We start from the raw sequence: 17,929 nt of genomic DNA, 5'->3' as shown, positions 1-17,929 counted from the left end.
CTTTTTTAGGGGATGATCCGTTAGGACGTTGATAACATGAGCTTGAAAATAATGTCTCATCTTTCTAGAACCGTGATCAAAGTAAAGCCTAGCTTTTCCATCATCGGGTATCGCCCTTCCGCTCCTCTCAGCACCCGGCTTGTATAGTAAACTGGTTTCTAAATCCGCCCTTCTTTTCTAACCAACACCGAGCTTACTACGTGTGGGGACACCACCAAATACAAATATAATTCTTCACTAGGTATAGATGGGCTCAGCAACGGTGCCATCGTGAGGTAAGCCTTCAGGTCTTGAAGGGCCCTCTGACACTCGTCCGTCCACTTGAATGCCTTCCTGGGGACTTTAAAGAATGACAAACACTTGTCAGTAGCTTTCGAAACAAACCTGTTAAGGGCAGCAACTCATCCAGTAAGAGACTAGACTTCTTTGATGTTTTTTAGTGGTTCCATATTTAGTATCACTTGGATTTTTTCCGAATTTGCCTAAATTCCTTTAAACCAAAAGGCATTACCTTGTAGCAAAATAACTCTTGGCTAGTAATGAAGGAAGTCTTCTCTTGATTAGTCTCGTCCATCTTTATTTGGTTGTAGCCTGAAAAGGCGTCCATGAAACTCAGCAGTTTGTGACTTGCCGTCGAGTCCACCAGTTGGTTAATGCGTGGCAATGGATAACTGTCCTTAGGGCAAGCCTTGTTTAAGTCAGTAAAGTCCACGCACATCTGCCACTTGCTGTTGGCCTTCTTTACCATGACTACATTCGCCAACCAGTCCGGATAATAGACTTCTCGGATGAACCCCGTGGTAATCAACTTGTGGACTTCTTATTTGATGGCATTGTCTCGCTCAAGAGCAAAAACCCTTTTCTTCTGACGCACTAGTTTGGAGTAGGGACACACATTCAGACGATGAGTAATGACACTTGGATCAATACCTGACATGTCCTTATGACTCTATGCAAAGACATCAAGACTTTCCTCCAAAAACTGGACCAAAGTATGTTTTGCCTCTTTTTCCATGCTCACCCCAATTCTAGTGAACTTCTTGGGGCTGCCCTCGTCCAAAGGGACATCTTCTAACACCTCAGTGGGTTTCGCTGTAATCCTTCTCTTGTCTATGCTCATTGTCTGTACGTGCTCGTCCATCGCCAACATGGCTAAGTAGCACTCTCTGGCGGCTAACTGATCCCTTTGTACTTGACCCATTCCATGCTCGGTCGGAAATTTGATGGACAAATGGTAGGTAGAGGTTACTGCCTTCCAACTATTCAAAGTTAGTCTTCCAATAATAGCATTATATGATGATGAACAATCAACAACAAGAAAGTTTACCTCTTTGGTTATCTGCTGTGGGTACGCTCTAACCATCACAAGTAATGTAATGGTGCTCACAGGCTGTACCTTCATTCCTCCAAATCCCACCAATGGTGAATTCACTGGTCGGAATTGATCTCGTCCTAACCTCATTTGTTGGAAGGCGAGATAATACAAGATGTCTGTCGAGCTATCATTGTCTACAAACACCCTCCTGGTCGTATAATCGGCAATGAGCAGGGTAATGACAATCGTGTCATCATATGGGTGATGAACTCGTCCAGCATCCTCGTCCGTGAACGTGATGGCTTGCTCGTCTGCTTCCCTCATCCTGGGAAATCATTCGGACAGCTGGACGTTTTGCACTACCTTCAGGTATGCCTTTCTCGATTTGGACGACTGAGCTGCTAAGGTTCCTCCAATAATAACTCTTATTTCTCCAAGTGGGGGTCGTGATGACTCTTCCACCTTGGCCTTGAGCTTCTCGTCCTTGTAGTCTCGTCCAAGGAAATTCCTTAACTTCCCTTACCTAATAAGATTCTCTATCTGCTTCTTTAAATCAATACACTCTTCCGTGTCGTGCCCATGGTCTCTGTGAAAGCGACAATATTTGTTCCTATTGCGCTTGTTAGGATCTCCTTTCATCTTCTCAAGCCACTTCAAGGATAGATCATCCTTGATTTGCATAAGCACTTGCTCTAGCAGCATATTCAAGGGAGTGTATTGCTGATTTCTCGTTAAGGAGCTTGCCTTTTTACTATCTTTATCTTTTTTCTCTTCTGCTCGAGCCTTCTTTGGACGATGACCCTGATCTGGATAACGCTAGTGACCTGCTTCCGAGCGCTCTGCTCTCTTCCTCTTCTTGGCTATGATAGCGTCCTCAGTATTCATGAAATTTTGGGCCGAATGGACGAGTTTGGCCATAGTTTGTGGTTCTTGCTCGTAGAGCTTATGAATGAACAAGTCAGAGTTGACCCCATTGTGGAAGGAGGCTAATAACAACTTGTCGTCCATTTCATCCACCGTCAAGGCTTCTCTATTGAACAGAGTAATGAAGGACCACAAACTCTCATTTTTCCCTTACTTTATAGTTAGCAAACTAGAAGAGGAACGCTTGTGGCGTTGCCCTCCAATAAAATTATTAACAAACAACTTACTCAACTCGTCAAATGAGCCTACAGAGTTTGAGGGTATTTTGCTGAACCATACCCGCGCTGGTCCTTTAAGTGTGGTAGGGAATGCTCTGCACATAATCTCGTCCAGAACCCCTTGAAGGTGCATGGTGGTTTTGAAGGTAGCGATGTGATCACACAGATCACGATTTCCATCATATAAATCCAAGGAAGGCATCTTGAACTTCGGGGGTAGGGGATGACTATTGATGGAAGCCGTGAAAGGGGAGTCCGTTCGGTGAATTAAGTCATCCACGGGGTTCGCCTAACTCATATTCTCCTTCATTTCATCCATGGCTTTTCTCATCTAGTCCATCTCCCTCTCCAAGTGTGGCACTCTTCTTAAAATAGTACCCCTTGACTAATTCTCAGACTCAACGTTTTCTCCTCTACCCTCTTGACTCTAGGCTTGCCCTTCCGCATGCCTTTCGTGTTACTGCCTCCTTAAATTAATCTCCCTATTCAACTCTTGGTTCTGACAGGTTAATTCTACCATAACGGCAACCATGGACTGTATATGTTGAACGGAAGACGGTTGCATAACAGACGCTGACTAATGATCACGGTGAGGATTGCTAGAAGCATCCCTACTCTCCTGATGGCCTGGGTTGGTAACCTTTGATCTTGTCCGAACCATTCAGTCTTTTGTCTAGGAAAGGCTAATCGTTGAAAACAAATAATCGAACGACAAAAACTTACTTGTTCCTGCAGACGGCGCCAACTGATGATGTGAAGAAAATTAGTAGACTGGATGATTCGGATTTGACAGGACTACTAGTTGTCTTGATGGCCTGAAAAAGAACGAATAGTGATCAAAGGTGACCGGGGTCGCCAACCAAGAACCCTCTGATGCCAAAGTTAGTTTTTCTCTCTCAAATTTTGGAGTTCCAACTCTTTAGGAAATGTCAAAATGTACCTTTGTCTGGTTTAAATGAGCGTTTATATAGTGTATCCTAGAAACGGTTATTAGACTTGTAACCTCCCCAAGATTTGAGGAGGTTTAAGGGTTCGGGGATAATTTCCACAACTGTTTAGGAGTTACATTTTTCTCACATAACTGTCACTGGAAGTTATGCGTATGATAAGGAGTTGTAGTACTGAATAAGGAATTTTCCTAAGTGTGAAGGGCTCATCCAGGGGTCTTCCTAACGAGCGTACCTCGCTTCCAAGGAAGGTCGTTCCTCTATGGGTGACCTTCTCACGGACGAGATTAATGGTTTCCTTGGACGAGACGGAGCGGTCTTGTCAAACCAGACCATACGAATCTCGTCCAAGCATCTTCCTGCATGGACGAGCTAGCCATGGACGAGGTTTTTACAACCTTCACTCTCTCAGCCTTGTCCTGGACGACCTTTATGGACGATATTAGAGTTGCATTTTATCATACCCCATCGCATCATTTGAATTTATGAGTATCCTCATCTTTTTTCGCTCCTTGAAAACATATGTACACATTACAAATAATAGTTTTTGCTTAAAGAATTGCTACACTCACAATAGGTTTTTACAATAAATCTTAAGTGTCAAATTTTTTTTTGTTCTAATTTGAACCTATTACTAAAATTATTATTTTTTTCACCAATTGCAGTTAACAACAACCCATCACTTAAAATTTGTAGTAAAAATATTGTAACATAACATTTCTCTTTTACTGATAATAATAATAATAATAATAATAATAATAATAATAAGTGGGGATTTTTTTTTTGAGCAACAAGTCTGATAGATTTTATTAAACAAAAAATTAGCCTAGATCGGCTAATAGAACATTATTGATGTATAATGGAAGATCATTCATTCATACTGAAAAACTACTAACATGTCTAGCATATTTAGCTAAGTTGTGAGCTACTAATAAATAGGGATGTTGACATTAAAAAAAGAAAAAAAAAAGTTGGGTTGTGAGAGAGATTACCCCCTTTAGCAGGGGCAGCGTCATAAAATTAAATTTTGCTCCATAATCTGTTCTACATTCAGTGAATGAATAATTGTTTGGTTGTGTACATTGAAAGAAATATAGCTTGTAGCATTGATAATGAAACTATTTTGCAACAATTTCAAAATATGAAAACTCGTAGAAGGCAATTGTAAGCTTTATGTATTTGCGTATTTTTTTTATTGTTGTTGTCAATATATGAATTTATTTTTTGATTAGATGGTATAATTTATGCTTCTTAAGGAACATCCTGAAAAAAATTCTTAGAGTTGCCACTGCCCTCCAGCCATCAAGCTCTTAAGCAATTAGTTCAAATGATAATTAAACAAGTACTTTTATTTATAAGATTAAACATAGCAAAAACTAATATGATTCATAAACTAATCTAATCTAATGCTATCTAAAATTATGACGATTGTGGCTCCGTTTGGATAGAACTTATTGCTGAAAATTGAAAACTGAAAACTGAAAACACTGTAGCAAAATAATTTTTAAATGTGTAAATAGTACTGCGGGACCCATTTTTAATAAAAAATTGCTAAAAACGTACATGAACAGTGCGCACACAGTACGCGCACAGTGCGCGTTTCCCCCCCCCCGCAGCAGAAAAAAAAAAAAATCAAAACGCAAAACGTGAAAACGTGTATCCAAACTGCACCTGTGACAAAATTTGATAATATCCAATTTGTGAAAAAAGAACATTACAACCAAAAGAAACAGGCTGGCCTAGCTTTGGGGTGGAGTGCTCGCAATAAAGACAATGAAAGCGCCCTCACAATCACAAAATATAAAGGTAGCGGATAATATATATAGGACAATATATATAGGAAAATGTTAATCAGCACCGTCGAGTAGTTGTTAACGTTTCTTTTTTTGTGTTTCACTCAGAAAAAGGAAAAAAAAAATTGTCAAAAGAAATAAAATAAATTGCCAAAAATTGAAAGGTTGCTAAAAAGTTAAAAAACTTACTAAAAAATTACCCAAAATTGTGTTGCTAACGAGCACCTTATAGGGTTGGGTAACTTTTTTAGGTTTTGACAATTTTTCAGTTTTTTACAATTTTTTTATCTCTTTTGACAATTTTTTTCCTTTTTTTTAGTGAAAAAAAAAAAAAAAAAAACTTTAACAAGCACCGTTTGATGCTTATTAACATTTCTCATATATATAATTTTGCTAGTGTAAACCATTAGTAAACATAATAATTAATGATTTAAAAAAAATTCAAAAATAAAAAAAGTATTAACAGTTTTTTTATTTTCAAACCCATATATATTTACTCTTTTTTCTTTCCTTCGTCTGCAAATGAATCTCCGGACTGACACGTGTAATCATAGAGAGGACGAGTCTCATCGAGTCATGGGCAGATCGCATTACGTATCAGCCTTTCTCAACAACACTCTGTCTTTCTTCTACACGCGCTTCTGCTTACAACAGCTCCTACACTTTCTTTCTGGGCTCGACACGTACACGGAATTGGAAAAAATTTCTAATCACTGTGGCGCTTGAAAATTGTGAAATCCCAGATTTGGTAGAGAATGAAAAGATGGCAAAATAAGAATGAAAATGAAATGAGTGGTTGGGGTCAGGGAGGCAAACGGCTGAGTAGTGTTGCAGAGAGAGAGAGAGAGAAGAGCCGATTTTGACGGATTGAGGCAAAACATGCGTGTGCCGAGTGGTCACGTGATGGTAGTACGGTTGCCTTATGGAACCCTGTGTCTTGTTTGTTTAAATTTTACACTCTACCATTCGGAATTTAAATTTCACCTCTATATTTTTTGAGTTTTAGATTTTACTTTCTAAAATTTGAGAGTATTTAAATTTTATATCTTAAAGTTTTAAAATTTAAGGTGTAAAATTTAAACACTCTTAAACTTTAGGAATGCAATTTACAATTAGGAACAGTTAGGTCTAGTGTCCAATAGCACTGAACTCGTTGAGATGATAATACATTTCTATTTTTGAACATGTATCACAATCTGACCGAATCTAATACACTGGAAGTACTGGACCTAATCCAAATCCTTTAAAATTTAACCTAACCTTTTTTAAAACTCTTCTAAGGGACATAGTTGTTGTATTGATTGTTTTGCATGACATTCCAGTAGTTTATTACGTATTAAAAGTATAACTGTACTTAGAATCTTAAAAAAGTTTATTGCAAGTTTCATTTAATTCAACTAACAAAATTTCTTATTGTTGAATAAGAAATTTGGGATTTGATTCAACTAGTAAAATTTAGTGTCTTGGTCCTATAAAAAAAAGTTTTAAGAAGTGCAAATAGTTTACTAAAAATTTAATAAGTTAGAAAATAAACTAGCAAAACATAAAAGTTTTGTTTTTTTGGTTCTTAATTATCCAATTTAATAGTTACTAAGAGAAAGGGAGATTTAAACAACATATATTTCCAACGTAAATATCAAAATGTGCCAATTGGGTTATAAAATTATTAACTAAAAGATAAAAGTACTTGAAAAAACATCTCATATGAAATTTGGCCCCAAATATTAAAAACCACTACACTAAGTTTGAAGGTGGCCCAAATAACCTAATAAAATAAAATGACCATGTGGTTCATATTTATGGCTAGCGTATCCCTAAAACAAAACAATCAGAGTCTCCTTTTACTACCCCAAAAAATCCCTAATTTTGCCACCATCTACCTCCTTGCTTAGCAACAAAAAGAAGAAGACAAAAACTAAATCCTCGGTTTTGAAAGGATTTAACTATGTTGCATATTCTTAAAGCATTCTCATCAATACTCTCAAATGCTAAAAATGCTAAATTTTAGCATCAAAAGATCAAAAAGCATACTCCATCAAAGCTCTTAAATCCTATTCATTTTGCAATCAAGCTACACTGGGCTGCTAGAGATAGTAGCCCATTGTAGCAAGATTGTAAAAAAAAAAAATGTTTAATAAAGAGAGAGACAAAGGAGAGAAAGAGAGAGATAGAGGAGAGAGAGAGAGGAAAGATAAAAAATAATAAAGAAAGAATATTTAAATGAAGTATTAAAAAAAAAATAGAAGTTTTGATGGAAGGGATATTGTAAAATGATGTGTTATATATTATAAAATTAGTTTTTGTTAGGAATGCTCTTAATTCAACTTAGTATCCTTAAAAAAGACAATTTGTTTTATTCACATAACAAGAAATAGTTGAAAATGAAACTTTATCATCAATTATGAGGATAATGGGGTTGAGCATCCAAATTTGAAAATTTTATCTAAGTATTTTTTTGAGTCATTCCAAAGGCTAGTAAGAGCATCCACATTAGTGGGTGCAAATTTTCTTTCTATTTTACACTAAAAATCCTATTTTTTTTTTTTTTATATTTTACACATCTAATTTTACAAAGCACATACATCAATTTATTTATTATACACATTTATAAAATAAAATATTCATTTTTTTTACCATTTTTTATTATTCTCTCTCTCACAGACCCAACTCTCCCTCACCACCCTCTCTCTCATAGACCTATCTCTCCCTCACTGCCCCTCTCTCTCACAAACCTAACATGCAAAGGAAAGTAGTAGTTGTTTTTGTCGGCGTGCTTACTCCGTTGTTTTCGTTGGCGTTCGGTTCCGGCGGTTCGGTGATCGAAACTGAGAGAAAACTGGATCGGTCTTCTTATGCTCCTCTTAGCACTGAAGATGCAGGTCCTTCAAGCCTTTTTTTGTTGTTAGCCTTAAGCTAGATGCTCTAAGATTCCAGTAAAAAAAGATTCAAGGCAGCTTTAAGATTTCAGTAAAATGGATAAAAACCCACGAGATTCTAGGCAACGGACTTGTCGGAGAACTCTGTTTGTGTTGTAGGTGACGGACTCGTCCGACGACTCGGCTTACTTAATTTGTTCTCATTGGTGGCGGTGGTGATCAGCGGAAGCTTGAGGAAGAAAGATTGATGAGATGAGAGAAAAAGAGAGCTGTGCTGTGCGACTGAGAGAGAGGGAGGTGAGAGTCAGGTAGGGAGGAGAGAAAAAATTATTAAGATATTAAATACACATGCTACATTAATCGTGTAAATTTGCACGGTTATTATAGCAACGCGCATTTATATACAAGTTTACACCCACTGATGTGGGTGTTTTTTATGCCCAAAATATGTAAAATTAGTGACTTTTTCCATTTTGCACATTTATGCACATATGCTCTAAGAACCATAAAATCACTAAAAGACCAACTTGTTTGTAGAGTTGTTGTACTTGTGCTTGCCTTTTTTAGTTTCTATTACAATTATGAACAAACATTTTATATCCTTGAATATTATGATTTTTAAAGGATTTAAAAGAATGTCAAGTTGCATTTTGATATGTCATCAATGATTGAGTTGAAATTTCTTAAGAAATAGTATATTTTGTGTGTTTTTTTTGTTCTTTAATGACTTTTGCATATATTTTGTTAATACTAAATAGATGTTATTTTTTTAATGTATTAATTTAGTTTTGAATTTTAGAGCATACTTATACATATATCTTATATATTCTTGTATGGTAAAATTCGTATGTTAATGCTTTGGCCTTTCAAAGATAAAATTTGAAACATTTTTTCCTCATTTATTTTATCTTGGTTTGTATTTAGTTTTATAAATTAAAGGGTGTCCATAAAACTATAAAAATCAAATTTTAATTTCATCAAATACAAAACTATAATTGATTTCACTAATTTCATCAAATAAGAAATAATGTTTATTTACATAATGTGATACTAATTAAACCTCAACCTTTGTAGAGTGCTTTAACCACCAACTCCAAACTCAGTTAGAATTGGAGAAAACTTAGGTGCGTACATTATGTTCTCCAATTGTATTGAATAAATTTAAATTTATTGAATTTAATTGTATTGGAATAAATAATATTATTTATTATTTTTTGGTAAATGAAACTATTTGTTTAAATTTGAAAAGAAAACCTTATAGGCTAGATTTTAAAAAGTTGTACTTAAGTATTACCTATTAATATTTTCTCCATTTAAAATAAATTCACTTCATAGTCAATATTAAATATTAAAAAAAATCTAAAAGTGAATCTGGCCAATCAAAAATTGTATACTGGTCATGCCTTATAGAATATTGTTACATATATAACATTTTACAACAAAAATTATTAACAATTTACCACCTAAACTTTGTTGTGAATATATTGCGCTCAGAGTTGTATTATGTCTTATTATAAGTATAACTAGCTCAATAAGTTGACACATTCTATTGCTTACAAGACATCCCGTATTCAAAATTCCTCACTTCTGGTTGGAACTATGGAATGATCGAAAAAGAGTTATAACTAAAAAACTAACCAATAAAATTTTGGGCTAAAATTGTTGAAAGTTGTTATAAAAACACAAACCAAACAAACCTTATTAATTTCTCTCTTTCATTCCTACCCTCTTTATAAAGGGTGGGAGTAATAGAAAGTGAGAGAGCAAGAGAGATAGAAAGAGAGAGAGAGCGAGAGACCCCAAGAGAGAGAGAGAGGAGTTTAAAATCATAGACCCCTCTCTCTAGCCCCTAGTCTCTTTCTCTGTCTCTATCTCTATCTCGGTACCCCTTACTGTCTCTCCTCCCCAAAAGTAAAAATCCGCGCTTTCCACACACACCCTTCTCTTTATTTGTCTCTCTCCCCCCCCAAAAACCAAAACCAAAACCAAAACCAAAACTTTTCTCTCTTCTCTCTCTGCTTGGTTTTGTTTTTGGGGATTAAAAGTTTCACACTATGGCTCAATTTCCTCCAAATTTGGACGATGGAGAAGTATGGCTTCCCTCTGATATTTTCATCAACGAAAAACCCATCACCAAATTCAACCCACACCACCATTTCTCCTGCTCTTGCTCTTGCTCTTGCATGCAAGACGAGTTCGACGAACTTGCTCAGCGTATCGCTGCTCTCACTCTCCGAAACGTTTCGAAACCTCACCCAAACTCAGAGGTCCCCCTCTCTCTCAAAAAAAACCCCAACCTACCTTTTGTTTGTTTGTTTGTTAAATTTTAACCACCTTGCATGGAAATCTTAAAAATAGCAACCTTATCTTTGTTTGTTTTTGAATCTTGCAGAGGCTCAGACAAGCTGTTCGTTACGGTTCTGTTACTCAAGCTCATGCGCCGCTGGAATATATTCTTGACCTCAACGGCGGTTACGGTCGTTCTTCCTCTCATCACGGTCACAGGCTGTCACACGAGAACCTCCTCATCGAACAACCTCAACCTCCACAGGTTTAGTTTCAAGCTTTGCTATTTTTTTTTTTTTTTTTTTTGCTTTTTTGTTCAGTTCAGCTTTTTTAATAAACGAGTGTCTCAGAGAGTTCAGAGTTGTTATTGTATTATTTTAATATTAATATATATATATATATATATATATATATATATATATATATATATATATATATTTTGCAGGGTGTGTATGAGAGTAGCTTGCGGGCTAGGGGTCTGAAGAGTCAGCAGAACCGCGGACAAAACCGTCTTTATCCATTTCAAGCAAGTAGCGGTTTTGGGGTTAGTGGTGGACGTGGTGGTGGTGGTGGTTTTGTCAAAGAGTCTGGTGGTACAGGTGTCTTTCACCCACGTATTTTGAACACCACCACCACCACCACTGATTTGAGAAAGAAACAAGGTCAGTTTTTTTAACTAATTTTTTTATTCTTTGCTTTGATTTTTTTTTTTTTTTTTGGCTTTTTTTGTGGAAAATTTTATGATGGGTTTTGGTTTTTTGTGTGACTGATTGACTGTGTTGATTCTTTTGGTAATTTTAACTTTCAAAAGAAGAAGTGGATAACAAGAAACATTGGTAGATTTTTACATGATTGGATTTAAAAAAAAATATTTGCGAAGGATACCTTTTCGTATGAGATTTTTATGAAGTGGGTCTTGCTTTTTTTTATTTTTTTATTTTTACTGTGATGGTACAGTACTTTACAATGCATGTGCTTGGTGTTAATGAATAGTAGTACTGGTTTTTTACCGCTTTCCTTATCCAATTGCTTTTTCCACACGTTATGACGTTATATGACATGAAAAGTGTCCTCTGAACTAAAATTGAAACCAAAGGGAATCCGGTGATTAAGGGGTGTTTGGGAGATTATCATCATTTCATATTTTTAAATAATATTACACGAACGTTTTCACCCAAGCAACGTAGGTTAAAAGCACCCAAACAACGTAACTCAAATTCTTCCTCAAACATGATTTATAGTAATTATATTTAAGTGTTGTGAAAATAAGTGAGGGTGACATGTTTTCTATCGATGTTTAAATACTACAATACGTATTTTCAGATCACTTAAATAAACATTACTAGGCCACTTGAGGAAATTTGTGCTATGTTGTTTAATTAACCGTTTTCATTGTTTAAATATTGTCACCAAACGCCCCCAAATTCTCTATTATTATTATGTTCTCTTTTAAATTGGGTTATGATGTGTTAAACAAGTAATATTTGTTTTATATTGTAATAATATTTTAAAAGTTCTGTATCTTAGATTCACTGATTAAATTTAACTTTGTTTTATTGGCCAGCACAGTGATGTGGCTTACTTAGGTTCCTGATTAAATTTTGATTGCATGGTAGTTGACTTTGTTTTTGATTGCATAGTAGTTAACTAGTGTATAATAAATGGGTAAAAAAAAGAAGAAGCTTCACGTCTTATTTGATGTTTCACTAATTACAGCATGCCCCGTATTAATTTTTTAAAAATTTATAATCCATTTTAAATCTAAAAAAAAAAAAAGTAGTCAGAAAAAAGAAAAGAAAAAAGAAGGTGCAATGAGCGTGAAATGGAGGATTCCTTCGTAGTGTGAATCCTAATTGAGTTTAATTAGGAAACTCAAATATTTTTATAACAAATTCAAAATGATAAGTTGTTACTTATTCTAATTTGAATTTGTAGTTGAAATTGCTTTATTACAATATTTTTTTTAACCACTAATAACAGCGAATAACAACTTATCACATAAAATTTATTGTGAAATTGTTATAGACATAAAAATTCTCTTTACCCATTTTATAGTTCTTTTTTTTCCTTTTTACATGGCTATATACGAGGACACAGTAGGAAAACAAAGAAACGAAGGTTTTTTATGTTCACACTTGTATAACTTGACCATTTCAACCCTCAAATAGTTCTTTGATCCCAAGTTTTCATTTATGTTCAACTCAATCTTCTTAATTTGGCAATGAATTTTTTAAAAAAAGTATCTTCATTCATTTATCTATGGCAGCTTTGAGAAATAGGCAAGAGATTCAAGCCACTCAACACCTCAAAGCAATTGGCATGGGCAAGCAAAGGGAGAGCCATCACTATCTTCCACCTGAGTTGGCCTTGCCTCAGGACTGGACTTATTGAGCTTTAATTATCTTCTACAGCCTTTTTTCTGCTGTAAAGTGGTCTTCTGAGTTCTGTCTTGAGAGAATAGTAGAATAATAAAAAAGAGAGCTCAAGTGGAAAAATGGAAGGTCAAGTTATATATAATCTTTTGGGTTTTGTGCAGTAGAAGTAAAGAAATTGAAGTTTAGAGAACTTTCAGGCCTGTTTTTTTGGTTTTCTCTATGCTGTTTAGCTTTTGTAGAGTTTTAAGTTATAAATAAAAAGTGTTTGGAAGGGTGTTTGTTGGAATTTGAACTGTTTCTTCTGGTTATTATATATCCTAGTATTACATTAAATAGTATATTAGTATGTTGTAGTTCATTAGTATAATAATTTAATGGATTCTTGGAAGACCCTTATTCTGTTTGTTTGTGGTTTGTTTATTACTCCTGCGACTGAATGTGCTATGATACCTAGCTGAAAACCTCTTTTTCCTTTTCCATTGGTGAAGACAAAACGAGAAACATTTATTGTGATGCCCCCACCCTTCTGCATGGAAATAGCAGAATAGTACATGAAAGTTGAATGTTGGAACTCCCTCGCTGTTTTGTTTGAATATGCAATTTTTAAAGGTTATTCACTGTAAGGGAGTGTCAGCATGTGGCCCCATTTTTTTTATTATTTCAGGCCAAGAACATACCAACTTTTCCTCCATATGTTAATGGGGAGTTTACATATGAAACAATATACACTCACTTTTTTTTAAGTTTTTGGACATGTCTATTAAAAACAACAAGGCGGGTCAGTTACAACATTCTTGGCGATTTGTTCTCATTACTTATTAGAATTAACCTTACAAGATTCTAGGCGACTTGTTCTAATTACTTATTAGAATTAACAGTAAAGATATGTGTCAATTAGTTACAAAATTCTTGGCGACATGTTCTCATTACTTAATGGAATTAACCAATTATTTAATGTTGTTATTTAATTTTTTTTGACTATAAGTAGTCTCCTATTATTCAATGTTATTGTTTAATCTTTTATTTTGACTGGAAGTAGTCTTTCATAGGGAGGAGGTATATGCATGATTCACTCTCACGTAATAGAGATGACGCATGTATTTGATTCACATGAGCATCCTATGAATGGGGCATATGGGATTCACTCTCATTTAAGATAAAAGGACTCATGTATTTACTCATAAGAGCATCCTATGAAGGGAAAAAAGAAATACATCATGTGTATATAGGATGCTTGTATGAGTCATATCAATTGCTCAATTAATCAAAAAAATATTTATTTTTAAGTTTCTGGATATGTCTATTAAAAAAAGCAAGATGTGTCAGTTAGCTATAAGATTTTTGGCAACTTTTTTTCATTACTTATTGGAATTAACCACCTATTTAATGTTGTTATTTAATAAATTTTTTTACTAGAAATTGTCACCTATTATTCAATGTTGTTATTTTATTTTGACAGTAAGTAGTCTTTCTAGAGAGGAGGAATAGCATGCATAAGTGCATAAGTCTTCCATCTCACATGGGACTTGTGAGGCTCTCATGTAATAGAAATGACTCATGTATTTGACTCATATGAGCATCCTATGAATGGGGCTAGCTTGTGGGATCTCTCTCACATGGGATTTGTGGGATTCACTCATATGCGGATGTGTCGATAGGATGCTTATATGAGTCATATCAATCGCTCAATTAATCAAATGTAAGGGTGGTAATTTTTATCCATATCTATGAACCCACCCATTACCCACTTAATTTGGATAAGTCTTAATCCAACCCATTTGAATATTTGGGTTGAATGGGTAAAGATCCGTTAGGTTATTTAATTATATGGCCATATGGGTCTTAGTGGATAAACCCACTAATACCCACTAAAACCTATGTAAAATTTAAATAAACAAAATAAGATCTAAATTTCTAGAAAATGACCAAAATACCTCTGAAATCTAAAAAATGACAAAAATACCTCTGAAACTTAAAAAATGACCAAAATACTCCCAAAACCCAAAAAAAGACCAAAATACTCCTGAAACCCAAAAAATGACCAAAATACACCCAAAACCCAAAAATAACCAAAATTCCCCCGAAACATAAAAATGACCAAAATACTCCCAAAACTTAAAAAATGACCAAAATACCCCAAAACCTAAAAATTACCAAAATACCCCCAAAACCAAAAAAATGACCAAGATACCCTCGAAACTTAAAAATGACCAAAATACTCCAAAAACCCAAAAAATAACCAAAATACCCCTGGAACTTAAAATGACCAAAACACCCCATAAAATTACCAAATTACTCCGTAACCTAAAAAATGACATAAATACCCTCGAAACCCATAAAATTACCAAATTACCCCCTAAACTTAAAAAATGACCGAAATACCTCCGAAACCTAAAAAATGACCAAAATACCTTGAAACCTAAAAAAATTACCAAAATACCTTGAAACCTAAAAAATGATTGAAATACCCAAAATCTAAAAAATGACCAAAATAACCACAAAAAAAAAAGATCGATAAAAACCCCTGAAACCTAAATTATGACTAAAATACCCCTAAACATGTAAGATGACCAAAATACACCTAAAACATCTAAAATTACCAAAATAGAGGTTTATCGTATTTTGGATGTTTTGAGGATATTTTTGACAAATTAAAGGTTCTAAGAGTATTTTAGTCATTTTATAGGTTTTGAGGGAATTTCGGTAATTTTTTAGGTTTTGAGGGAATTTTGGTAATTTTTTAGGTTTCAGGATTATTTTGATCATTTTTTAGATTCTAAGAATATTTCAATCATTTTTTAGGTTACAAGGGCATTTCTGTCATCTTTTAGGTTTTAGGGTTATTACAATAATTTTTAGAGTTTTTGTTTATTTTGGTAAATTTCTAGGGCTTAGAAGTATCTTGGTAATTTTTAGGTTTTCGGGTATTTCGGTAATTTTTTAGGTTTCGGGGATATTTTGGTCATTTTTTGGGTTTCGGGAGCATTTTGGTAATTTTCTTGGATTTTGAGGGTATTTTGGTCATTTTTAGGTTTCGGGGGGTATTTGGTCATTTTTGGGTTTGGGGAGGTATTTTGGTAATTTTTTAGGTTTTGGGGAGATTTTGGACATTTTAGATGTTTTGGGGGTATTTTGCTGATTTTAGAGATTTTGGAGGTATTTTGGTATTTTAGTGGTTTTTAAGCTTATTTGGTGATTTTAGAGATATTGGGAGTATTTTGGTCATTTTAGAGGTTTCATGGGTATTTTGCTCATTTTAGAGATTTTGGGGATATTTAGGTCATTTTAGTAGTTTTTGAACATATTTGGTAATTTTAGAGATATCGTAGGTATTTTAGTTATTTTAGAGGTTTCATGGGTATTTTGCTCATTTTAAAAAATTTGGAGATAATTTTGGATGTCCAAGGGTATATTGGTAATTTTGGAAGTGCAGGGGAATTTGCGTCATTTTAGGTATTTAAGGGTATTTTGGTAATTTTGGAGGTCGAGAGGGTATTCAAGTAGTTTTAAAGGTATTTAGGTCATATTAAGTTAAATGAGTGGGTTACTAATTAAATAGTTTGGGTTGGTAATGAATAATTAATTTATATATAAATGAGTCATAAATAGATAAATAGGTAATTACACACTTAACCTATTTATGACCCAACCCACCCATTTGCCACCCCTAACTTCACCCCTAAATTCAAATGTATGTGTTAGTATTGTAAACCTGAACAAATTTGGACACGTTGTAGAGTTAGTATTCCTGTTTGGACATATGTAAGCTGATCAATTTAGAGCTGAACTCGGCATAATGAGTAGGGGAGGAGCATTAATACATCATTCTGCAGCAGCTGACAATGGAGCCTTTGGTATCCCAAAACTTTATCAATGACCCTACTTTGTGCTCAAATCCTTTTTGCCAAATGGAAGCCTCTAAAGCTCTGCATGCTAAATGGGCTTTTTACGAGTGTACCTGATTGGCATGTAAGAACTGGAAGTAAAGCCTTACCCATTGGTCTCAAAATATGGGACTTAAACCATGCTTGATTGGGAATAGTGCTGGTTGTACTCCTGTACATATCAAAATCAATCCTTAACTTCATTGATCATTGTTTATTATTATTATTTTTTAATTTAGACTAAATTATAATTAAACCCTTAAAGTTTAGAGTTATTTGAATTTTGCCTCCAAAAGTTTTAAAAATTGGATTAGTACCCTTAATATTTAGGCTACTCTTGGAAAAAGGCATTTCTGTTCATATCTATTAATGAGGCGGCCATCAAATAAAGTTTTAAAAATTGAACCTTCCAAAGAATTGAAATAATATAAGCATTTACAAGCATAAAAGACATTGTGTTTAGTATCCTTCAACTAAAAATATTTTTAATTAAATCTAGAATAAGATCATTTTTCAAACTAATTAAATTCATAAATAGCAAGTTTATATGCAAAAACACAATTCTAAAAACACAAATAAATTCAACAAAGAACACAAATATAATGGTACTAATATATTTAAAAAGAATACTTAACTATTGATTTTTTGTAAGAAAAATTAAATACAATAATTATTCAATAAAAGATACAACAAAGGTGGTTGTCTCAATGGTAGGTATGCTTGACTTATCTTGTTTTGAGATTTCCTTACCGCGAAGAGGTGATGAGATAAGGATATTTTATTTAATATATATTTAAATTATTTACATATAGAATTTAATCTATTTTTACACATCCTATTTATCATTTTTTTTAATTTTTTTTTACATAGGGGGTATTACAACTTGCCTACCTGTAGTTTTATTTTTGACATTTTACCCACCTGTAGTTCATTCCATCAATGCTCTATAACCCACCTCCCCTCTTGCCGTTAATCTAACACGTTTCATCCCAAAATCAGAAAACAAAATGGATCAAACGTTCCTCTCCCCAAAACACTCTCATGCTTGCTCACCCAGTCAAAACCAAGGATGCTACCCACTACCCACCCCGGATCTTAAACTGAGGATCATCTAGGTAATTTTGTGCAAGGAAACCAGTAGTTTCTTTACAAGGATATTATTTTTTTTGGTTGAGGAAATCTTCTAGCATGAATGAGGCCAAAAAAGAGACTGTAGTTTCAAGTTCACTATGTCAAATAAGTTAATTGGTCATCAATGACCTTACCACTATCACACAAAAAATTAAACCACATTCACATGGTGAGTATTCA

The 17,929-nt window shown here is 34.3% G+C and overlaps 1 protein-coding gene across 1 annotated transcript; it reads left to right on the top strand.

Moving 5' to 3' along the window:
* Positions 1-9,851: 9,851 nt before the first annotated feature.
* Positions 9,852-13,020, top strand: LOC142609971 (uncharacterized). The gene is made up of 4 exons (XM_075781695.1): positions 9,852-10,340; positions 10,466-10,624; positions 10,805-11,021; positions 12,626-13,020. The coding sequence occupies exons 1-4, from the start codon at positions 10,128-10,130 to the stop codon at positions 12,748-12,750; spliced, it is 714 nt and encodes a 237-aa protein (XP_075637810.1). The 5' UTR covers positions 9,852-10,127; the 3' UTR covers positions 12,751-13,020.
* Positions 13,021-17,929: the final 4,909 nt, after the last annotated feature.

This window comes from Castanea sativa, chromosome 9, assembly GCF_040712315.1.
Source record: "Castanea sativa cultivar Marrone di Chiusa Pesio chromosome 9, ASM4071231v1".
NCBI classification, from domain to species: Eukaryota; Viridiplantae; Streptophyta; class Magnoliopsida; order Fagales; family Fagaceae; genus Castanea; species Castanea sativa.
The sequence above is the reverse complement of the archived record's forward strand: the minus strand, read 5'-3'. Positions and strand labels throughout refer to the sequence as shown.

Coding starts and splice junctions, on each gene's coding strand:
- LOC142609971 (XM_075781695.1), top strand. CDS start 10,128: ATGGCTCAATTTCCTCCAAATTTGGACGATGGAGAAGTATGGCTTCCC. Junction 10,341..10,465: donor AACCTCACCCAAACTCAGAG/GTCCCCCTCTCT, acceptor TGAATCTTGCAG/AGGCTCAGACAAGCTGTTCG. Junction 11,022..12,625: donor TGATTTGAGAAAGAAACAAG/GTCAGTTTTTTT, acceptor TATCTATGGCAG/CTTTGAGAAATAGGCAAGAG.